The sequence below is a fragment of the Rhinopithecus roxellana genome, chromosome 11, assembly GCF_007565055.1.
Source record: "Rhinopithecus roxellana isolate Shanxi Qingling chromosome 11, ASM756505v1, whole genome shotgun sequence".
Lineage (NCBI taxonomy): Eukaryota > Metazoa > Chordata > Mammalia > Primates > Cercopithecidae > Rhinopithecus > Rhinopithecus roxellana.
The window spans coordinates 35,269,366-35,293,517 of NC_044559.1; the positions used below are offsets into that span (position 1 = coordinate 35,269,366).

General features: G+C 47.2%; 1 protein-coding gene across 2 annotated transcripts in view; it reads left to right on the forward strand.

The window, feature by feature from the left end:
* Positions 1-3,271: 3,271 nt before the first annotated feature.
* The window catches only part of VWA2 (von Willebrand factor A domain containing 2), a 56,894-nt gene continuing 36,013 nt past the window's right edge, over positions 3,272-24,152 (forward strand). Inside the window, exons 1-5 of one of the 2 annotated variants that reach the window (XM_030941326.1) lie at positions 3,272-3,376; positions 5,161-5,363; positions 15,417-15,478; positions 21,245-21,319; positions 22,511-22,644. In XM_030941326.1, the coding sequence (XP_030797186.1) occupies positions 15,427-15,478; positions 21,245-21,319; positions 22,511-22,644 (261 nt within the window). In that variant the 5' untranslated portion in view covers positions 3,272-3,376; positions 5,161-5,363; positions 15,417-15,426. Of the gene's footprint in view, positions 3,377-5,160; positions 5,364-5,390; positions 5,615-15,416; positions 15,479-21,244; positions 21,320-22,510; positions 22,645-24,152 lie in introns of those variants that run through there. The other variant, XM_010363211.2, reaches the window with a different exon arrangement.

Consider the following 24,152-nt stretch of genomic DNA (forward strand, 5'->3'; position numbering starts at 1 on the left):
CCAGCTTTCTCTTGTTTTCTTATTGCAGGCATTTTTGCCAATTTCCTTTTCTTTCTTGTACATACTGGGAGAGTTAGAGGCTTAATGTGTTCATACCGTCTGCTTTATTGTAACCACGGAGGTAGTGCAAGAATATGCAATCACACAATTGCCATTTTTAAAGTCAAGGAACACAGAAAAATCAGGAGTCAACATTTGTCTTCAGATTGTAACATTTTATCCTATGGTGCTAGACATTTGAATAGGAACTGTTTTAATTAAATGGAATTTAATATTATTTGCTGATTCAGCTAATTTGCCTTGTTCTCCAAAACAGACTAATATCTATAGCACTAGCCTCACAAATAGAGATATGGGTTAAATGTCTCTTGGATTAATTAGACGTAGTAGATCAGCAGGTATTCCTTCTGAGTAGATTTAACATGTTTCCGATTTTAATTAATGTGCCAGCTGCATGTTTCATTCAGTGACTATTGAGCTCCCGCTATGAGTCTGACATTAAGGTATGTGCCAGATTTTTTATTAGGGCCAGCATAGCTCTATCATACCAGCTGATAGGTTCTTCAGATCCCCTCAAAATATATCTGGTTTGGTTATAAGTACAGTAGAGCTTCAGTCTTGAGATCCCCTCAAAATACCTGGTTTGGTCATAAGTATAGTAGAGCTGAGACCATATATCTGAGCAAATGATTTAGTCTTGGGTGGAGGCCTTGTAAATATTAAATCTTATCCCGTTTGCCAGGGAGGAGATTTCTATCATAGGAAAAGTGAACTCCTGGGGGTTGACAAGGGGAAAAGGGACGTTTTTGATACGCTTCTTGTTTTGTTAAAATTCTTTTGCTGCAGCAGCTAGAAATGTAAGTCTCAAAATTGTGAATGAGGATGATTACTATTCTGAAATTGATCTCTCTTGCTATGTAATAACAGCTCTGGAAACCAACACATGAAGATCCTCACCAGCGGGGACCCTAAGCTGCCAAATTTTCAGAGAGAAATTAAGTCGTTGTGAGGCTCACTGCTGAGAGACTGTCAGCCACCAGCAATAGATCATTAGTGTTACCTAATAGGCTCCTCACCAACACAGCTGCCTGGATTTGGCAAGTTGAGCTCTTCTGGGATCAGCCAAAGAGGACACCTGGGCTCCTCACCAGTAGGTGGTTTTGTGGCCCAACTTGCATCCAAATAGCTCTTAATACAAAATTGTCAGAGTGGTTGTTTTTCCAGATAAAGGAAATTGGAGAGTAACCTGTGGTTCTAAACATGCAGGCAGTTAAGAAAGAATGGTAGAATGGTTTTCCTTGCCGGAATTAAGGTGGTGAAGTTCTGTTAGAAGTAAATTACCGCCCAATCTCACAGGGTGAGAACTGCACATGGCTCTCCCAGAGAACCAACCATTAACGTTCTGGTATTGCCCTATATACACGCTGCAGTCTGATTTTCCTAGGAAAGTTCGTGCATTTTGGCTGTAGCTTCGGATAAGCTAAAACTGGCTTCATTTAAGGTATTAGCTAGTTGTGGAGCCTTAGCCATTTTTTCCATGCTTGCTTGCTTCCCTTAACACCCTGAGGGGATGCTGTTTTTAACACCTTGTGGTGTTAACCTTTGATGAAGAGGCCCCTATCTCCTGTGATGAGAACCTTCCAGGCAGTGAGACAGACTCCGATGCTTATTATAAGGCAGGTGCCTACTTTGCCTCCAGGGTACACCCAGATGCCTCTCTAAATGTGTTCCACGAATACTTAGTTAAAGCAGACATGTGAAAACTAAAATTCATGATACTGGGAATTTGGAGAGGAGGTGGAAATAACATGGAAGTACTGACAGGTTGAGGTAGAGCACTTACACAAAATTTCAAATGTTGGCTGAGTGATTATTACACAAGCCTGTGCCTTTGTTCCATGTTTACTTGATTCAGCCAGAAAGCACGTTTCCCAAAAGCAAATCCAATACAACTTTGTGCATAATTCTCACTGTCTTAAGTAGGAGCCTGGATGGATGCATTAACCCTTAGAACAATTGCTGCCTGTTTCACACCTAAGTGGCTTTGGCTTGGAGATGGCAGTATTTCTGTTCCTCACGTCCTGTGTCTGTCTCTGCCTGCAACTTTGTTCTCGGCTCCACAGTCAAAAGCCACAGACCAAATTAAGCTCTGGCTTAATTTGCCACTTGTTGAGCACCTCTGAGTCAGGCTCTTTGTTTCCTCGGGGATGGTTTCTTAGTCAAGAACAGCAAGGCTGTGGTGAGCTATGATTGTGCCACTGTCCCTCAGCCTGGGGGATACAGTGAGACCCTCAAAGATAACAGGGCTGGAGCAAGTCTTTCCCAAAGGGTTGGTTTCTGTTTAACCCTTAAGAAAGAAGGTTGGTTACTGTGGCTCATGCCTGTAACCCCAGCACTTTGGGAGGGCGAGGTGGGCAGATTGCTTGAGCCTAGGAGCTCAAGACCAGCCTGGGTAACACAAGGAAATCTCATCTCTACCAAAAAAAAAAAAAAAAAAAAAAACCTGGTGTGGTGGCATGTACCTGTAGTTCGAACTAGGGAGGCTGAGGTGGGAAGATTAATTGAGCCCAGGAGGTCAAGGCAGCTCTTGGCTGCAGTGAGCCAAGATCGTACCACTGTACTCCAGGCTGGGCAACAGAGCAAGACCCTTTCTCAAAAAAAAACCTAATGGCTGATAGTGAAGGAGCAGATATAACAAGCTGTGTCCCACCTCTCTTCCAGTCCTATCTGGGAACTCTGCTTTTAAGATTTATCCGGATCATTTAAGGTCAGGAGTTCGAGACCAGCCTGGCCAACATGGTGAAACCCTATCTTTACTAAAAGTACACAAATTAGCTGGGCCTGGTCGTGGGCGCCTGTAATCCCAGCTACTCAGGAGACTGATTCATGAGAATTGCTTGAACCTGGGAGGCAGAGGTTGCAGTGAGCCGAGATCCAGCCACTGCACTCCAGCCTGGGCAATAGAGCAAGACTTAAGTCTCAAAAATATTTCTCTGGGGTCCCCTTGGACAAGAGGGGGTCCTTTCAGTCAGTGGAGGACATGGGATTTTTATTTATTTCTGAGGGCATTTACTGTGTGCAAGTTACCAAGCATTGGGCTGCAAAGATGAGTAAGGTAAGCTCCTGGGAAGCAAGAAGCTTACATGCCCCTTAGGATGATGGTAATTCATAATAACTTTGTTTTTTGAATCCTTGTAAATCTTCACAAAGGAAGGGATGTCATGGATGACAAAAGTAGTTATCCAGCTTTCTGCATAAAAAGACTCCACCCCTGCTGGTCACCCACTCATCACTCATCACTCACCACGGCCTGTACCCTCCTGTTGGCGTGCACATCCCGGACAGACCGATTATACATTGAAGTCTGAAGCAACAGGTATCTTCACTGTAGTTATACTTTCAGTTCTTCATAATCACAGAATGAAAATGTGAAATACCACCCCCACCCCCAAATTAAAGATATGCCAAATACTTCAGGAGCAACCAGTGTTGAAATGTGGCTTCTCCAAGGTAAACCTGATTAGGCCAAAGTATGCTGGTAACTTAAAACAGCATAAGGGGTGCGGGGAAAGGGTTGTCATAGGTAGAATTTCCACTTTCTTGAGGCCCTGAGATTTGTCTTTGTTGGACATCTCCTTTGGAGCAGTACAGGCCACTAACCCCATGTGACTATTGAGCACTTAAAAATGCGACCACTCCAAATTGAGATGTGCTTGTGAGTATAGAATACAACAGGACTGGCCAGGCGTGGTGGCTCATGCCTATGATCCTAGCATTTTGGGAGGCTGAGGCAGGTGGATTACATGAGGTCAGGAGTTTGAGACCAGCCTGGCCAACATGGCAAAACCCCGTCTCTACTAAATACAAAAATTAGCCGGACATGGTGGCGGGCACCTGTAATCCCAGCTACTAAGGGGGCTGAGGCAGGAGAACCACTTGAACCTGGGAGGAGGAGGTTTCAATAAGCCAAGATCGTGCCCGTGCACTCCAGCCCGGGCAACAGTGAGAATGTGTCTCAAAAACAAACAAATGGACTTTGAAGACAGTATAAACATCTTTATTGATTACATGTTGAGATAATATTCTGGATCTTTAGGTTAATACTGAAATCCAGCTTGCCTGTTTCTTTTCACTTTCTTTTCTTTTTAAATGTGGCCACTAGAACATTGAAAATTACACATGTGGCTTGTGCAGTATTTCTCTGGGGCATTGCTGATGTAGAGGCAGAGACTATCCCTCCCCAGCAGTTAGACCTCAAGACCAACTGCTGTCCCCTGTGGGGATGGCATGCTGGTGGTACATTATGTCTGCTGCTCTGGTGTGGTCCTGTTTTTATTTTTGGGCGCTCAGTAAATGTTACTGGGATAAATGAAATACAGGAATAAATGAGTCCTTCCCCCAGCCTCCTTCAATGAGGTTTGCAACATTAAAGTCACCATGGGCCACTTTCACTAGCTGTCAATGTCAGGAGGCTTGGAAATTAACTGAGAATTACAGACAGGAAAGGTGTAAAGCAAATTATTTTCCTATCAAATTGACATTTACAAGAATAACAGGAAGGAGCATGGAAAAGAGGAAGCAGGTCAACCTTCCTTGAGGACAATTTGATAATATGCATCAAAAGTCTTAAATTGTATAAAACCTGTATCCTAGAAATTTACCTTTTTGTAGTTTATTCCAAGGAAGTAATTGGACAAAAGCACAAATACATCTAATTGTATTAAAATGGAAAGTTTAATATTCAACAATAGCAGATAGGTTAAGTATGTTAAAACATTATATAGTGGCTCAAAACATAGACATTCAAAAAAAAGGAAGTGGAAAATCTGAGTAATGTACATTTTGTATCGAATGAACTAAAAATATACAAATTTTTGCATAGATAGAATGACATTAGAAGAATATACACCATAATGTTAACAGTGATTATCTCTGGGTGGTGGAAAATGAGTGATTTATCAGTTTGCCTACTGTTTTTTCTTCTTTTTTTTTAATGCAATGAACAGGCATGCACTGACAGTTTTTAAATGAAGTGTGGAAATTATAGATTGTGCAGTCATAGTCAACGTTCATTGAGAGCTTACTTTGTATAAAGCATCATGCTAGGCATTGTGCTTTGTTTTTTTGTTTTTTTTTTTTTTTAAATCAAATGCCCTCCAGACTTAAGGATGATGACCAAAAAGTCCGCTTATTACCGAACTACAATAATAGGAGGGACAGGTAATTAAAGGCAGTTGCCACGACAAATAGAAGAGATGCCAAAGTCACCATTTTTTCAAGGAGCTATAAAGCCCGTGGAGGAGTCAGCTGATGGCACAGTGTTCGCTGCTGCACCGCTCAGAGGCCGGGTGACCCGCGAAGAAGTAAGTACTTGTTTATTTGCAGACCTTGGCTGATTCAGCGTTAAAAAAACCCTAGGGGCTCGATGCACCTCCCTGGCGGTAGTGGTCGGGTCGTGCCGCCCTCTCCCGGGAGAGACAAACAGGTGTCCCACGTGGCAGCCGCGCCCCGGGCGCCCCTCCTGTGGTCCGGTAGCGCCCCCTGGCCCCAGCCGCGCGTGCGCCTGTGAGCAGAGCTGCCCGGGCACCTAACGCTGGTCGCCGCGCTCCTCCGGGTGAGTCCTAGCCTCGAGTTGGCTCTGGCGCCCGGGTGCCCACCAGCGCGGGCTGCCGATGACTGATTCGAGCTCCCCGGACTGGGGCCCCCTCAGCCCGGTCACCCCTACTCAGAGCACCTGGGCTGCGCGGCCCCGCAGAGGGTGCGGGCTTTGTTCGCATTGTCTGAGCGCACCTGAGTGCGGCCTTCCCGGGACGGCGGCGTCGGGGGAAGAGCGCACCTGGCGCGCGCCGGCCTCCTAGCCCCTCGTGGTCCGACCCGGGCGAGCTGGCGGGGTTTTGGGAGGGGTGCGGTCAGCAGGTTAAGGGGGTAGCGGCTCTGGGTACAGGGGTGGAGAAGGGCATGTATTAAACCCAAGCTGCCTGCCTGGCACAGTCGCGGGGCCTCCTTCCCTGGCGACCGCGGAAAGAGACTCGCGCTTTGAATAAAGTATTTGGTGACATGCTCGCCTCCACCCCACACCCCATTACAGGACATATACAGGTGTTAAGGCGGACTTGGGGCAGTTTTCCCAGGCAAAACGAGTGCCCCCAGCGAAGTGTCTGCAAGCAGAACCTGAGAGGGCTGCCCTGAGAGAGTCCTCGCGCTTGGGCAATGGGAAGTCCAGGGATTTATCATTCTGGTGACTTCCCCCACCTGGCTCAGCCCTGCTTCCTGCGTGTCTCCTTCCCTTCCAATAAGGCTAACAAAACTTTATGTAGCTAAGCCGACCTTTCCCACACATCCCTCCCACCTGCTGGGACGGTGAATGGGAGAGTCTCAGAACTGCACCTTGAAAACTTGGTGGGGGCACCAGACAGAAGAGTAGGGAGGAGGGCACCTTGCCGCTTGTGATTGTGGAATCAAGGGCTCCAGCTGAGAGGGGCCTTGCGATGGGGACACCATGCTATGCGTTTGATGTCTTGGAGATTGGAATAATTAGAATGTGTACATTTTTCAAATTATAAGCTGCTTTAAGTAAAATCCCAGAACCTCTAAGTGTTTTATAGATTGAGTCCCAAAAATTCAAGGTCTCTTTTGCTCTCAAGGTGACACTATATTAAGAAATGTTGATTTATTGAAGAGTCAGGAAAGAGAAGTGAAGAGGTCAGAAAGGTACCACTAGAGTTGGCAAAAGCCACAGGCATGAATTTGTAAATGCTGCTGGCTTTCAGCAGACTGAAGCCATCCTCTCTTGTGACTGATGGGGGTACAGAGCTCCTCAGGCCTTACTCTTCTTTTGTAGAAATCCAGCCCAGAGCCATCTCCTAGTAGTATAAGAATTTCTCAGACTAGGTCCCCAGGCAAATCCCAGGTTGGAGAAGAGGATTGCTTGCCTCATCATCTCTGTCTGGCTGAAAACCATCAGTGTATTTTCTTTAAATCTGGTTTTTGGTCTACCATCCAGAGATTACAGCCACTGTTTCCCCTCTCTTCAATAGGCACAAGCCCCTGGGATGAATCATAGTCAGAAGCCCATGTTTTTATGGATGAGAAAACCGAGACCCAATTTTAGAGTGCTAGGTTCAAAGCACAATTGAGCAGAAGGTACAGATATCCCATATACCTCCTGTCCCCACCCATGCACAGCCTCCCCCATTATCAGCATCCCCCACTGCAGTGGTACATTTGTTCCAACTGATGAACTGACATTGGCACGTCATTATGACCCAAAGTTCACAGTTTGTACTGGGGTTTGTCCTGTTGTACATTTTACATTTGGACAAATGTAAAATGACATAAATCCACCATTATAGTATCAAACAGCATAGTTTCACTACCCTAAAAATCCTCTGTGCATCCTGCCCTCTCTACACTCCATGGTAATCACTGATCTTTCTACTGTCTCAATAGTTTTACCTTTTCTAGAATGTCTTATGATTGGAATCATGTAGCATGTAGCCTTCTCAGATTGGTGTCTTTTCCTCAGTAATATACATTGACATTTCCCCTCCTGGCTTTTTAATGAGCATCATAAACAACAGAATCGTTATTTGGCAGTGATGGCATCAGAGATAAGCTCCTGGTGAGAATGCCTTTTGATAATAACTCCCCTGACGTGTGTGCATCTTACAAAGCATTGTCCTTGCATCCTCAGCACCTGGAAGGGTACTGGGCACAGGGCAGGTGCTTAATACTTTTTACTGGATAAATGAAATTTCATATAATTATAGCAAGGGGAGGGTCAGCAACACTACGAGGTTGTTTTAGAACAACCTCTTTTCTAGCCTCAAACTTTTGAATTAACATATCAGTAAATGAAAACCTAGTTTAATTGGGAGGGCTGCAACACAATTGCTCATTTTAAATTTTATCCAATAAGGCTATTTTAAAATAAAACAAGTCCCCACCTCCCATCATCGAGGAAGCTATTGGAAGTCTCTTGGTGACTGTGTGTGTGCATTCCCTGCAAAGTGTGTCTGTATAACCCCAAGGCAGCACACTGGGACAGCTGAATACATTTGAAGTCCTTCCTTTTTGTGCCATTTCATCTTCTAAACAGCTCTGGACTGCTTACTTTTCCTCTTCCATCCACAACATTACCTGCTGACTTCCCTTGAATGTGATTACTACCCTCAGTCCTCCCCTTCCTTTCCTGATCATGAGTCTCTTCTCTTGAACTAGATTTCCCCGCTCTCAAATTAGGAAACTTTGCCCTTTCCCTGGGAGCCTTCACATCGTGGTTTCATGGGATCCTGGCGACAACATTTCCAGGAAAATGGGATGGATGGTGTTACCTCCATTTTACAGAGAAGGAAATTGAGAGACTGAAGTGAAGAAATTTACCCAGGAGGCTTGTGCTCGGGTGTCCTGACATCAGATGGTTGCTCTTTCCAGTGCATCTGCATACTGTATGCCTCCTAGTACCAGGTGCATCTGCGTGCCGATGCCTCTGTGTACCACGTGTCCCTGTGTACCACATGTCCCTGTGTACCACGTTCCTCTGCATACCAGGGTGCCTCTGCGTACCGGTGCCTATATGTACCGTGTGCCTCTGCGTTCTGGTACCTCTGTGTACCGCATGTCTCTGTGTACCACGTGCCTCTGTGTACCGGTGCATCTGTGTACCGCGTGCCTGTGGTCATAGCTGAGAAGCCCTGGGCTGGACTCTAAGCTTGGGGTTTTCTCGCTCTGTGGCCTTGGCTCTCATCTTCTCCAAGATCATTTCCTCATCTGTAAAAATGGAAATGGTAATACCTGCCCTACAGGTTATGAGTGTTATTAAATGAAACGAATATATTAAAGGTAATGATAAACTTTTAACATCACTCATTTAGAAGCGTTTTACTATTTAGCAGAGACTTTTCTACCCTTTCTCACTGAATCTTTACAACGAACACTGGGGGAGTTTATGAAACTGAGATTCTCCCCATTTGGCAGATGAGGAACTAAGGCAGGGGTAGGTTATTGCTTGCAGTCACCCAGCTGCTAGGAGCAGAGCTAGGTTGGAATCCTGTCTCTCAACTTTGGGTCCTGTGTGTGTTCTCCCACACCTCAGGGCTAATCCCAGTGTCCCGCACAGTGAATTCGGATTGTGTACAATTTAAAGCATTTTCAGATATCCATCAAAACAAACATGAACTCTCTTCTGGCTAAAAATGTCTGCAGATGCAGAGTGTGGGAGGGCTTGTGATCTGTGCCTATCTTCCCGGCTTTTCTCCCTAACCCTCCGGGGAATTCGCATTTCCAGGGAAATGGCATGTAGTTCATTCCCTGGTGCTGACTTTTGGTTGTCAGGCCACTGGGTTCTGAAACTTGACTAATTCTTTTAGGGGGAGCATGACTTTCCCCAAGCAGCTTTTAAAATGCTCTCTGCCGTATTAAAGTAGAAATGTGTCCTCCACATCTGCTGACACTCTGGGCCTGAGCCAAATGTTTTGTCAAAGGTTACAAGATGATTGTTACAGCAAAGACTTCCCCACCGGAGATTTTTACCTCTGACTTTAGCCTTCCCGTCCAGGTGTATGCTGTTCTTGTAAAGGGCTCCGATTTCCATCCTGCTGATTTGGAGGAGGCTGCCGAGGGCTAATGTATTTGGGACTGGAATTGCATTTTGTAAGGAGGTAGAAATGGTTTCCTCTTTTTCCCTACACTCATTTCATTTCTGATGGTAGAGAAGGCAGACATTATCCTGCAAAACTGCCTTCAGCTATCCCCAATCCAGCTCTTCTTTTTTTAAAAAGTAGTTTTGTTTTGGTTTTTATTTCTTCCTGTGTCATGGGAAATGTAATTCCTGGGTAGTGCACAGTGGAAATTTTTGTGGGATCCTGCAACAGACTTCACATGCCTGCTGTCCCAAGTGCGGCTGGTGCTGCGTAGAGCCAGGATCCGAAGGCCACACTCTGATGAGGAGATCGGGGGCGTGGGGAGCATCTATATCCATGGATGAGAACTCCAGAAGCCAGAAATAACGCATGGGATTAGCATGAGTAATGGAACAGAGGGGACCAAGGTGATGAGCGAGGTGTAATGGAAAAGCTTGGCTAGGTGTACCTGAGAATGGGTGGTCTGTTCCAGCCCCTGGCTTGCAGATCACTCCCAACTACTTTGTAGGAAACCAGAGGGCCCTGGTAAATCTCATCTTGTGCCAGATGGAGTGTGGGAGCTGCTGGCAGGTATTAGCCGGCGGGAGGGGGGGTGGATGGCGGGTGGGGGGACAGGGGATGGAATTGCCAACGTGCAGGATTCAGGGTGACAGATTTTTAAAACTGTGCTTCTGAACTGCACTTAGTTCATAGCCTGTTTTCTGGAGCCTGGACTTCTGCCAGAGTGTCCCCTCTTACCAGCAGCCCCAGCACCTCTCCCTTGTTGAACATTCTGTGGCAGCTTTCCCCAGAACCGTGAAGGTGATGCTAGGAGGCCAGAATGGAGTCTGATCCACTGATAAGCTGTGTAAGCTGGGGCAGAACACTTCACTTCTCTGTGTCTCAGCTTTCTCACCTGTGAAATGGGGATAATATACCCTCCCTGGCTGGCTGCGAGGATTAGGAGAGAAGACACGAAGGGCTGAGCCTGGTGGCAGGCACACAAGAAATGCTCATTACATGGTAGCAGCTGTTGATTTTTACTGTGGAATTCACCCTTTAAAAAAAAAAAAAGCTTTCCAGGTGTAGGGCTGTATTTTGGAGGTCAAATTGGTATCGTAGGAAAATTTTGATATAAGAGGGGAATGAGCTGCCTATTTGAGATGACTGGGTGGGAATAGAGTGCAAACAATACTTCACCAGCATTGCAATAGCATTCATTTCATTAATCTTGGTATAAAAAAGAATGCAGTGAACACAGTGAGTGCAACAGTGCCCTGGAAGTGTCCCTCTAGCCCTCCTGCAGGAGGTATTCTGGTGTTTCGTTTATCTAGCAAGCAAGGAGCAGACATGTAGGTCTCTGGAGTTCCAGCAGAGACTAGATGCAGTCTGTAGTCTCAGGCATTTGCCACCTGGCAGTCAAGACAAACGTATCACCGGTAGTTTCAGCATGGGCTGTGTGACGATAGGGGTTGCATTGAGGGAGACAGGAGAGGGAGGTGCCGCAGAGGTTGCAGAGTCAACACCGTCTGATTGAACCAAACAACTAGGAGAAGGCATTTGACCTCCTGTGTGTATTTGCAGATTGCCAACATACATTCTATTTTAATGAGCAGAAACGGGCGACTTGGGAAAAACATGCAGCTGGGCAAGCAGAGGCACATAGTGGATCGAGATCAGGCTGCTTAAGTTGGTCTCATAGCATGCAGGGAAGGGGCCTGTGTTTACTGGGTGCCTTCCTACGTGGCAGGAACCTTCTGTACTTCCTTCCACTTTATCCTCACAGCAGCCTGGGGAAGTGGCTGCTAGAATCCTTGTTTTATAAATAATTAACAGGCCTGAGCCTTAGTCTCCTGCCAGTGCCCAGGGTCAGAAGCTGTAACTCAAGAAGATCATCCTGAACCTAAGGACTACAGACAGCATTGAGAAGCTCTTCACCGCATCCTCAATGCCTCGCCCCTGTGTGACTCACAGGTGGCAGGTGGGGGCTTGCTCTGCCTCTGTGGTGTGGAGTAAGAGAAGAAAAAAAACAAACATGTCCTTAGGGGAAAGGGAAATCATGAGTCTTTCTTGCTGGCATGCGCAGGGCTGGAAGCTAGCAGGAAGTGTGTGCTGCAGGCCAATATCCTTCCCGCCACCTTTCTCCCTTTGATCATGTCTGGAGAGGTCCTGACATCCTGGCTTTTGCCATGTTAGGTGTCTCATTTTCACTTAAATCAGGGGAAGACTTGAGCCTCTTAGTTATTTGAAGCAGGAAGACCCTGCACGAAGACTCTCGGCTGGTGGGGATATTTGTTTTATAATAGTTTGTTTTAGGATTGCCTTGAAATCCAAGGAGCTCTATAGACTGTTCCAAGTGGTGCATATTCTAGAATTAGGTAGAATCTGGTGGCATCATGGAAATAACCATACAGCCTGAGAATATTGTGTGGTCAGTACATGCTCCATCCCCCAGGAGGACCACTCTCTGTGGCACCCTGGACTCCCTCCCCCACCCCCCGCGAGATGATTGAAGGTCAGATGCATGATGAGAAGGTGGATCTCTGGAGCCTTGGTGTACTTTGCTATAAATTTTTAGTTGGGAAGCCTCCTTTTGAGGCAAACACATACCAAGAGACCTACAAAAGAATATCACGGGTTGGGCCAGGCGCGGTGGCTCATGCCTGTAATCCCAGCACTTTGGGAGGCCGAGCGGCCATGTCACCTGAGGTCAGGAGTTCAAGACCAGCCTGATCAACATAGTGAAACCCCGTCTCTACTAAAAATACAAAAATTAGCTGGACATGGTGGCGTATGCCTGTAATCCCAACTACTCAGAAGGCTGACAGGAGAATCACTTGAACCTGGGAGGCAGAGGTTGCAGTGAGCCGAGACCGTGCCATCGCACTCCAGCCTGGGTAATAAGAGCGAAAGAAACTCCATCTCAAAAAAAAAAAAAAAAGTATCACGAGTTGAATTCACATTCCCTGACTGTAACAGAGGGACCCAGGGACCTCATTTCAAGACTGTTGAAGCACAATCCCAGCCAGAGGCCAATGCTCAGAGAAGTACTTGAACACCCCTGGATCACAGCAAATTCATCAAAACCATCAAATTCCCAAAACAAAGAATCAACTAGCAAACAGTCTTAGAAATCGTGCAGGGGGAGAAATCCTTGAGCCAGGGCTGCTATATAACCTGTCAGGAACATGCTACTGAAATTTATTTTACCATTGACTGCTGCCCTCAATCTAGAGCGCTATAAGAAATATTTGTTTTACTGAGCACCTGGCAGTGCCTCAACCTTCCTATTCAGAAAGCTCCACATCAATAAACATGACAATCTGAAGTGAAATTAGCCATGAGAATTGTGCTACTTACACTGGTTCGTAATCTGGGGGCAAAGTTCCACTGCAGCTGCCCCCTCAGCCTGTGCCAGGCATGGTGTCTTCCCAGGAGACAAATCCAGAGTCTGGCTGTGGGGTAAGTGACCACTTTGCCCTGACTCGATTGGTTAAGGAGCTCTGCAGTAATGTTCCAAGTACCTGAATGAGTGTGTAACATACTGGGTTGGCCAAGCCTAGTAAAGCTGTTGGAATGAGGATGTGATTCTTTTTAAGTGTGAAAATAAAGATTTTTGGCCGGGCACGGTGGCTCACGCCTGTAATCACAGCACTTTGTGAGGCTGAGGCAGGGGGATCACAAGGTCAGGAGATCGAGACCATCCTGACTAACACAGTGAAACCCTGTCTCTACTAAAAATACAAAAAATTAGCTAGGCATGATGGTGGGCGCCTGTAATCCCAGCTACTCTGGAGGCTGAGGCAGGAGAATGGCGTGAACCCGAGAGGCGGAGCTTGCAGTGAGCCAAGATCGCGCCACTGCACTCCAGCCTGGGCGACAGAGCGAGATTCCATCTCAAAAAAAAAAAAAAAAAAGTAAAGATTTTTGTACAGATTTGTATTTTTTTCTCTGGTGACATTCCCTTAGGAATGCTCTGTGTCTGTCCAGCACCCTGGTAGGCCTGGTTGGGTTTCTAGTCCTCCTTAACCATCTCCCATATGAGAGTGTATGAAATAGGAACACATACTCGACCTCCATTTAGGAACTTGCAACCTCCACATGCCGGATTCAAGTGATTATCCTGCCGCAGCCTCCTGAGTAGCTGGGATTATAGGTGCCTGCCACCATGCCTGGCTGATTTTTTGTATTTTCAGTAGTCACCGTGTTGACCAGGTTGGTCGTGAACTCCTGAACTCAGGTGATCCACCTGCCTCGGCCTCCCAAAGTGCTGGGATTACAGGCGTGAGCCACCACGAAGGGTTGATTTTTATTTTATTTATTTATTTATTTATTTGTTTATTTATTTATTTATTTATTTATTTATTTATTTATTTATTTTGAGATGGAGCCTCGCTCTGTCACCCAGGCTGGAGTGCAGTGGCACGATCTCGGCTCACTATAAGCTCCACCTCCCGGGTTCACGCCATTCTCCTGCCTCAGCCTCCCCAGTAACTGGGACTACAGGCGCCCGCCACTGCGCCTGGCTAATTTTTTGTGTTTTTAGTAGAGACAGGGTTTCAACGTGTTAGCCAGGATGGTCTCGATCTCCTGACTTCATGATCCTCCCGCCTCGGCCTCCCAAAGTGCTGGGATTACAGGCCTGAGCCACCATGCCCAGCCCGAAGGTCTTATTTTTAAAAAAACTTCAGAGTTAACGGCATGTGTGTAAACTTTATGCAAATAAGTACGTCAAAAAAAAAGGAGCTGGATGTATCTTGAGGTCCAAACATCATAGGTTCACGATGGAGGCAGGGATCCAATGGGACTTTTAAAACTATAAGACAGCTTAGCCACATCGGGGCCCTTCTCTTCACTTTGTAAGGGAGGAACCGCAGCCTCTCTTAAGGTCACAGGGCACCAGGATGAGGACTAGGGTCCCTGGGTTCATGTAGGCTCTCTGCCACCACGGGGCAGGTGTGGCTGCTGCCTGGGTGGTGAAGTGTTTTTTTAAAAAACTTCTTAAAAAATCATTTTTCCTGGCCAGGTGTGGTGGGGTGTACCTGTAGTCCCAGCTACTCGGGAGCCTGAGGCACAAAAATCATGTTAAGTCCTGGAGGCGGAGTTTGCAGTGAGCCAAGATCACGCTGCTGCATTCCAGCTAGGGCTACAGAGTGAGACTCCATCTCAAAATAAAAAAATAAAATAAAATAAAAAATTTCCTCCTCCTTCAGCCAGATTATGATTTATAAATAATTTAGATGATTAGTGATGACTAGTGGATAATTTAGATAGTGCAGGCTTTCTTCAGATGTTGTCTTATCTAGGGAAAGGTTTGTTAACCGCATTAGAAGGTTTCAGAAGATGAGGACATTGAAAATCAGATCTTCAGCCTGTTGAATTCTAACTCCTCATCAAGAAATGGAGACCCTGAGAAAGGAGTGACTTTGCCCAGGGTCACATGGCTAGTCAGGACCCAGGCAGAGCCAACACCCCGGGCCTCTTAACTCCGGGGAGAGCAGGAGAGCACACCTTCCCAGGATGTGTGGGGGGTGGGGTGCATTTGAGGGTGGATGAGAGAGGTATCCTGGGGAAGATGTTAGATTGGTGTCTAAAACGAAAGTAATTATAGTAAAGTCTTCCATGACTTTTTGGGAATTGGGGACTTTTCCAGGCCACTGTAGTTATTGTGCTGAGGGCCTCTGGGGACATATCTGTGACCTGGAAAAGGCTGAGTTGGCATCTTGTTTGGCAGTGTGACTTGGGGCGTTCACAGAACTAATTGCTGATTCTTTCCTTCTTTTCCCGTCTCTGTAGTTATATCAACATGCCCCCTTTCCTGTTGCTGGAAACCGTCTGTATTTTCCTGTTTTCCAGAGGTAAGACTGGTGGTGGGGAAGTACTGAGGTGTTGGGTGGAGGGGTTTCTTGCTTCAAATCCTGTTGATTTTCAATTCTAAAGGTCTCTTGAATCCACCTGCATCTCCCCTCCGTGGCTACCTCCCTAGTCTAAGCCATGTCATCTCATGTTTGGATCACTGCAGAAGCCTCCTGCTGGTCTCCCTGGGTCCCCTGGACCTCCTCCAAACCATTCTCCATGCAGTGGCTATTTCTTTTTTTATGTTTAAGTTCCAGGGTATATGTGCAGGATGTGCAGGTTCATTACATAGGTAAACGTGTGCTATGGTGTGTGCCATGATGGTTTGCTGCACCTCTCAACCCATCACTTAGGTATTGAGCCCAGCGTGCATTAGCTATTTATCCTGATGTTCTCCCTTTCCCCACCCCACCCCTCAACAGGCCCCAGTGTGTGTTATTTCCCTCCCCATGTCCATGTGTTCTCATTGTTCAGCTTCCACTTATTTTATTTATTTGAGATGGAATCTCACTCTGTCACCCAGGCTGGAGTGCAATGACACGATCTCTGCTCACTGCAACTTCTGCCTCCCGGGTTCAAGCGATTCTCCTGCTTCAGCCTCAGCCTCAGCCTTCTGGGTAGCTGAGATTAGAGGCACGTACCACCACACCCGGCTAATTTTTATATTTTTATATTTTTAGTAGAGATGGGGTTTCACTATATTGGTCAGGCTGGTCTTGAACTCCTGACCTCAGGTGATCTGGCCGCCTTGGCCTCCCAACGTGCTGGGATTACAGGCGTGAGTTGCCGCACCCGGCCCTCAGCTCTTACTTACAAGTGAGAACATGCAGTGTTTGGTTTTCTGTTCCTGCATCAGTTTGCTGAGGAGAATGCCTTCTGGCCCCATCCATGTCCCTGCAAAGGACATGATTTCGTTCCTTTTTATGGCTGCGTAGTATTCCATGGTGTATATGTACCACACTTTCTCTGTCCAGTCTATCATTGATTGGGTTGATTCCATATCTTCACAGCGGCCATTTCAAAATGCAAATCGAATCATGTCTGGACCCCTCTTCACCCCCAACTAAAACTTTTCGGTGACGTTCTGTGGCTTTTTTTTTTTTTTTTTTTTTTAGTTTTTGTTTGTTTGTTTTTGAGACAGAGTCTCGCTCTGTCGCCCAGGCTGGAGTGTAGTGGTGCGATTTCGGCTCACTGCAAGCTCTGCCTCCAAGTTCATGCCATTCTCCTGCCTCCTTCTCCTGAGTAGCTGGGACTACAGGCGCCCGCCACCATGCCCGGTTAATTTTTTTGTATTTTTAGTAGAGACAGGGTTTCACTGTGTTAGCCAGGATGGTCTTGAACTTCTGACCTCGTGATCCACCCGCCTCAGCCTCCCAAAGTGCTGGGATTACAGGCGTGAGCCACCACGCCCGGCCAACTTTCTGTGGCTCCTAAGAGGCTTTGTCTCATCTTACCCCTGGCCATCGTGAGTCCCCTCTGTGCCCTTTGCACAGCAGCCCACTCTCCTTCCAGTCCTGCCCTGCATCCTTGCTCCCTGCCACCAAAAAGATTCTGAATTATGTTGCCTGTCTGCTTGGATCACCCCCTCGCCCAAACACTGCCACCCTGGCAAATTCCTCCCCATCCTTTGGTCCCAGCACAATTCCCCTGGGACCTCTAGATCATGTCTCATCCCCTCTTCAAACCCCTTGTAGCCCCTGCTCTGTAGCACTTAACACAGATACGAGTTTTGCGTGCATTTTTTAAAATGACGTCTTTTCCATAAGACGTAAGCTCCTCAAGGAAAGAGACTGTACATTCTTTAACATTCTTTATTCACCACTGTATTATTTCAGGGCCTGCACTGGGCAGGGCTCACAGTTTATGCTCCAGAAATAGATTAATGAATAAATAATGGAGCAAATTCACTTTCTTTTTACTTCCCACTTTGTCCCTTTCAAGTTCTAGCCTCTTTGAAATATGAGAAGGTAGGAAGGAATTAATGTGTCTGCAGATTGTTGTCTTATAAGTAAGAACAGGTGGACTGGGCGGCCAAGCTGTCCCAGCCTCGTGAGGCTCGGGGTCCTCTTCTGTAAAGCCAAGGGGTTGCACAGTGGCCTCTGGGATTCTTTTTTGCAATTCCTCCTTGGTCTGTGTTTCCATGAGTAGATAGATAGATAGATATTTGTTCTCTGCTGAATTGGCTACTGTTAACACCTGCCTGTTTCCTGGAACCTCGCGGGGATCAGAAAGGCTGGTGGCTCCAGCCTGGCTGCCCAGCCCAGCTGTTTCCCTCTGTCTCTAAGCCAGGTCGGGTGGATGGAAAGTGTGACACAGCAGCTTCATGGCCAAGGGGCTGGGGAGTGGTGAGATGTGTTTGGGGCCAGGGCCTGAATGAAGTCTCTGCATTCCCGGGCACAGTCCAGGTTCTGTTCCAGCTTGTCATGGACCTTTGCCTTCTGTGGCCCTGTCCAGCCTCCCGATCGCAATCACGTACACTTGATCTCATCATCCTTGGGTTGTACAGATGAGGCAGGGGAGGCCCAGAGAGGCCCTGTGACTTGCCCAAGGTCACACAGCTATGTAGCAAAGTTGGGACTAACACCCAGTTCTCCCTACTCCTGGGCTGGCCGTACCACTCGGCTTCTCTGGAAAGATAAGAAATGTACAAAAGTTCTCTCTAAGACTTGGCTGTCATATCTGTAAAGTGAAAGAGTTTGACTAGATTAGTGATTCTCAACCCTGCCAGCTCAATAGTGTCACCCATCCTGCAGATTGACGTTCCGGAGTCCAGGCAGCTGGTCTTCAGGGGGGCTGCTGCCTTCGTTGGAAAAAGCAGCAGCAATCACACATGAAGCAGCTGCCTGTTCAGGGGGAGCCTCTGCAGTTCTGAGGACATTTCACAGGGAGCATTGGGGATGTCACCCGGGCTCAAGGTGGGCTCACCTGAAGCCTGCCACCTGCCATGACAGCTGAGCACAGGGCACAGAGGCATAGTTAGCTGAGTGACATCTTTAGTGAGTGGTCTCCGCTCACAGAGCTCCCCTACTTTCCCATCCTAGGCAGATGGCTGGCCTGCCTTCAGCTGGAGAATTTGCTGGTAACATATTTAAAAAGAAACTGTATTTTTCTGTTCTTTGTGGGGTCTTGAGGATTCCTCAGCTACTGGGCCCTTTGCCAGGAGAATAATTCACAGACTCAGTTCAGGAAAGCTTAGGGCCTGTGTGTTGTATGCAGAGGGCTGGACGAGGCTCTGTGGAGGACTGGGTGGAAATGTCCCTGCCGTCGGGGAGCTTCCAGGCAGCCAGGTGAGGGGCTCGTGGGAACAGCACCACATTATGGGGTGGGCTGCAGTGGGCCCAGGAGTTGGCATGGTTGTGATCTCTGAATGCAGTGAGCAGAAAGCCTGTAATTCTTTTTTTTTTTTTTTTTTTTTTGAGATGGGGTCTTGCTCTGTTACCCAGGCTGGAGTGCAGTGGCATACTCTTGGCTCACTGCAGCCTCTGCCTCCCAGGTTCAAGTGATTCAACTGCCTCAGCCTCCCAAGTAGCTGGGATTACAGGTGCCTGCCACCACACCCAGCTATTTTTTGTATTTTTAGTAGAGCTGAGGTTTCACCCTGTTGGCCAGGCTGGTCTTGAACCCCTGACCTCAGGTGATCCACCTGCCTCGGCCTCCCAAAGTGCTGGGATTACAGGCCTGAGCCACCCCGCCAGCCTGTTTTTGTTTTTGTTTTTGTTTTTGATGCTGCCCCTGCCTCTGTCCCAATAGCTGCCATTTTTTTAATGCAGGTGGATTTTCTTTTCTTTAATTATGTCTACTGTCTTTCTTTCTAGTCTAAGTCTTGTTTCTGTCTCTGGTGGCAAAACAGCAGCAGCAGACTGTGCCAGATCTAATGAGAGAGATTTGTCTGGCAGCTTTTGGCTGTGGACCTGACTGCTGGCTCAGCACATTGACTTAGAATCTCCATGAGTAGAGATTGAGGGGAGGAGGGAGTATTAGGTGAGCAGGAACTGTCTGCTCAAAGATATGGTATGGAGAAAGACTAGTTTAGTTTGCATGGGGGACTAGTGAACGGGAAGGAGCTGGGAAAGACAGAGCTGGAACCAGCCAAGAGGGTGCTGAGTTAGCAGGTTGACCAATAATGTGGGTCACTGCTGTCACTCCCCCAGACTGAAACCCTCTTTTGGAGTCTCTCTTGTCATCACTTTCCTGGCAGGTGCAAACCTTAAGACCAGGTGCCCTGTACTGTGTGATTCCTCCTGTCCTCCCTGCTGTTTCTCCTTCACCTCTCTTCACAGCAGTCCCCATGCTTGTCTGCCACTCAGGTTCAAACAGTTCTCCTGCCTCAGCCTCCCGAGTAGATGGAACTATAAGTGCCCGCCAACACACTTGGCTAATTTTTATATTTTTAGTAGAGATGGGGTTTCACCATGTTGGCCAAGCTGGTCTTGAACTCCTGACCTCAGGTGATGGGCCCACCTTGGCCTCCCAAAGTGCTGGGATTACAGGCGTGAGCCACCACACCCGGCCTGCTCGTGTTCCTTCCTCTGCCCTGCTTCGGTGACCTGGCTGCTCCTAGGCTCTGCCTCTCTAGCTTTGTTTCTTCTGTGTTTAGTCGCTGCACATTGACATTTACAAAGCATCTGAGTGTACTTCTCTTCTGCCACTGGACACCTACCAGCTGCAGTTGCGGAGAGGATTTTGGTCTTTCCAAACGTCCCTTCTGGGGACCCCTTATTGTCTTTAGGACTTCCATCGTGGGTGGCTCACTGTTCAGCAATCCTGTGACCTCCTTGGGGTCTTACCCCTGCCTTCCAATTTCCCCTCCCCCCTCCCCTCCCCTCTTTGCTCCCCTCTTTGTCACAGAGTCTCGCTGTGTCACCTAGGCAGGAATGCAGTGGCTCAATCTCCGCTCACTGCAACGTCTGCCTCCCAGGTTCAAGCAGTTCTCCCTCAGCCTCCAGAGAAGCTGGGACTACAGGTGCACACCACCATGCCCAGCTAATTTCTGTATTTTTATTTTTTAATTTGTTTTTTAAATTAATTAATTAATTAATTTATTTATTTATTTATTTATTTATTTATTTATTTATTTTGAGATGGAGCCTCACTCTTGTCGCCCAGGCTGGAGTGCAGTGGCGTGATCTCGGCTCACTGCAAGCTCCGCCTCCCGGGTTCACACCATTCTCCTGCCTCAGCCCTCCGAGTAACTGGGACTACAGGCGCCCACGACCATGCCTGGCTAATTTTTTGTATTTTTGGTAGAGACGGGGTTTCACCATGTTAGCCAGGATGATCTCGATCTCTTGACCTCATGATCCACCCACTTCGGCCTCCCAAAGTGCTGGAATTATAGGCATGAGCCACCGCACCTGGCCATGAAGATTAATCTTTAAGGCAGTGAGATGTATTTCCTGAGGGGCCTGGCAGGGGTAGTGAGGGAGCTTCCAAGGATGTGCCTAGAGGTAGCAGGAGACTGTGGTTATTGCACCTGACCAGGGGCAAGTTTTCAGAATCACAGGCTCTCTAGAGCCCCACTATGTGTTATTTTTATTCTTTCTCTTAAAACTACCCACATTTAAATACAAAGATACCTCACAGAAGTGATGTAATTGGGGGGTTTCTTTATGTTATCCATCTGGTAATTTTTGAGATGCAAGAATCATCACTCCCCCACATTCTAGCTTTCCCTGCTGTTACCTGTTCAGTCCGGTCACTTACTGTGGAGATTGAGCCTCCTCCCCTCTCAGCATTTTAATGGTTGCTTCTGGTGTTTTCTCTCCTAGTGCCCCCATCTCTCCCTCTCCAGGAAGTCCATGTAAGCAGAGAAACCATTGGGAAGATTTCAGTTGCCAGCAAAAGTAAGCCCAGGTTCTTCTTGACCCTCTGGATGCCCATTCAGACCTCTGCATGAGGGACTGGAGGAGAACCGTGTTCTCCCAGAGAATTTCTGCCCCTTTCCTATCTTTCTTTCATGCTGTGGCCAGTCATTGCCCCCAAACAGCGACCTGACCAAGTTACTTGGTTTAAAAACAAACAAAAGTGGGTGCCTGTAATCCCAGCTACTCAGGAGGCTGCGACAGGAGAGTTGCTTGAACCCACGAGGCGGAGGTTGCAGTGAACTGAGATTGTGCCATTGCACTCCAGCCTGGGCAACAAGAGGGAAACTCTATCTCAAAAACAAACAAAATAGCTCAGTAAACCTTTTTTTGTTTTGTTTTAAAGACAGGGTCTTGCTCTTGTTGCCCAGGATCTGCTGTGCAATGGCACAATCTCAGCTCACTGTAACCTCGACCTCCTGGGCTCAAGCGATCCTCCTGCCTCAGCTTCCCAAGTAGCTGGGACCATAGGCATGCATCATGCCCAGCTACTTTTTGTGTTTTTAGTAGAGACGGGGTTTCGTCATGTTACCAGGCTGATCTTGAACTTCTGAACTCAAGCAATCTGCCCACCTTGGCCTCCCAAAGTACTGAGATTCCAGGTGTGAGCCACCATGCCCAGCCTTAGTAAATCTTTATTATTGAATTACTTGGCCTGTGCCTCAAGGTTTTCTGTTATCTGCTCACCAGGTGATGGAGTGACTACCTGCCATGCCCATCTCCCACCATATTCCTTCCTTTTCCACCTTAATCAGTATCCCTCCACATGACTGCTGTTACTGCTACTGAACTCTTGGGTAATATGGCCTCACATATCGGGGTGCCCGTGTCCACACTAGATTGTGGCCCTCCAAGGCCTGGGACCAAGCCTTTTCAGTGCTGCTCACTGGCCCAGTAGACCCCCTCATAGAGCTTAATTGGCATTGTTGAACTAGGTTCTTCCATTATTATAACACAAAGGCTTTCATGTAAGGGCCCATTTGTGGGCATCACACCCGTGGTGCCTGTGCTTCCTGCTTCAGAGGAGGGCCGCCTTCTGCAGGTTAGTTCTCCCCTTTCATGCTAAGAGGGGCAGCAGCCTGGCCCATCACAAGGCTGTTTATGCCTTCACTCTGCTTCGGAAGTGAGACCCACTTGCTACCGGTTGTCATCTGTCTGTCCCGCTCTCCCTAGTGATGTGGTGCTCCGCTGCAGTGGACATCCTGTTTCTGTTAGATGGGTCTAACAGCGTCGGGAAAGGGAGCTTTGAAAGGTCCAAGCACTTTGCCATCACAGTCTGTGACGCTCTGGACATCAGCACCGAGAGGGTGAGTGCAAGTCTTTGTAGATGTTTGTGTTAGGGCGTCTTCTGTGATAAGGGACAGAAACCTGGTCTCAAGCAGAGGAGGCATCTACTGGCTTGTGGAGCTGGGAAGACCAAGGGGCTGAATCCTGGTTCCTGGCATGTTGGGGTCCCAGGGCTGAGTTGAGGCTATAAGGCATCTTTCTCTCTCTCTCTCTTTTTTTTCCTTCTCTCAATTTTATTTTCTTTTGGTTAACTTCCTTCCCAGATAGGTTTTCCAGACATAGCCAAGTTGTCCTGCATTGTTCCTCAAGCTAGTGACCCCAGTAAAAATTAAGGGGACTTTTTTCTCTATAGAGCTGGTCAGAGCCCCAGGGAGGGCTCTGATTGGGCAGGCCTAGGTCACATGATAATCCACTGACCAATCACAGCAGTCAGAGGGAAGAGAGTTTCTGGCCAGACCTCAGTCAAAAGCTCTGCCATGTTTTGCGGGTAGGGAGTGGATTTGACTTTCTTCTAGAAAGAGAGATTGGGTTGTGTTTGCAGAACAGTGGGAAAGGGAAAGCATGCTAAGCAGACTAAAGCTGTTACTACCTCAGCAGACTGAACATGAAGCACAGCTCCTACCCTCTCTTGCACTTGAGAGAAACTACTCCTGCTTGAGTGGATCCAGACAGTATCCTCATTTCTTATTCTTCAAATAGTAGGTCTTAAATGTAGCAGAGTGTGGTAGCTGTGGTGGCTCTCATTTCTAAAAGGGTTTTTTTTTTTTTTTTTTTTTTTAAACAATCCAACAGAAAAATGGGCAAGGAACACAGACAATTCCCAGAAAATGAAACACGCAAGGCCTTTAGGCATACGAAAAGAAACCCAACCTCACTCACTCAGAGGGTCAGCAAACCGTCTGCCTAACATACAGTTTTTCACTTACTGGGTTAGCAAAAAAAATCCTGAATTTGGTGACATGCTTCACTGGCAAATCTTGAAAGAAACTGGTGTTCTCATACACTGCTGGTAGAGTGTGAAATGGTGCAGCCTCCGGGGGGGAGTCGAATAGTATTCATCCCAGTTACAAAGGCTTGGATCCTTTAACCCAGCAATTCAACATCAAGGAATTTATTCTACAATACACACGCCCATGCAAAATAGTACCCATACAGAGTTATTCATTGCAGCATTATATGTATAAACTGTAAAAGATTTCAGGCAATCCAGACGTACATTGAGGGGGACAGATAAATCCATTATGATGCATTCATATATTGAAATACTAGCCAGCTCCAGAGAGTGAGTGAGGAAGCTCTCTGATATGGGAAAACACCAGAACAAGCGAAGTGTCAAAGTAAGGTGCAAATGCTGTGTATGTTACTTTCTATGTAAAAGATAAGGGGGGATGAATGAAAATCTATCTTTATATTTTCCTGTATCTGTTTATACTCTGGATGGTTTATTAAGAGGCTGAGAACAGTGGTTTTCGTTAAGGGGGAGGTTGGGAAGTGAGTTGACAGCACAAGGCCAGAGGGAGACTCATCA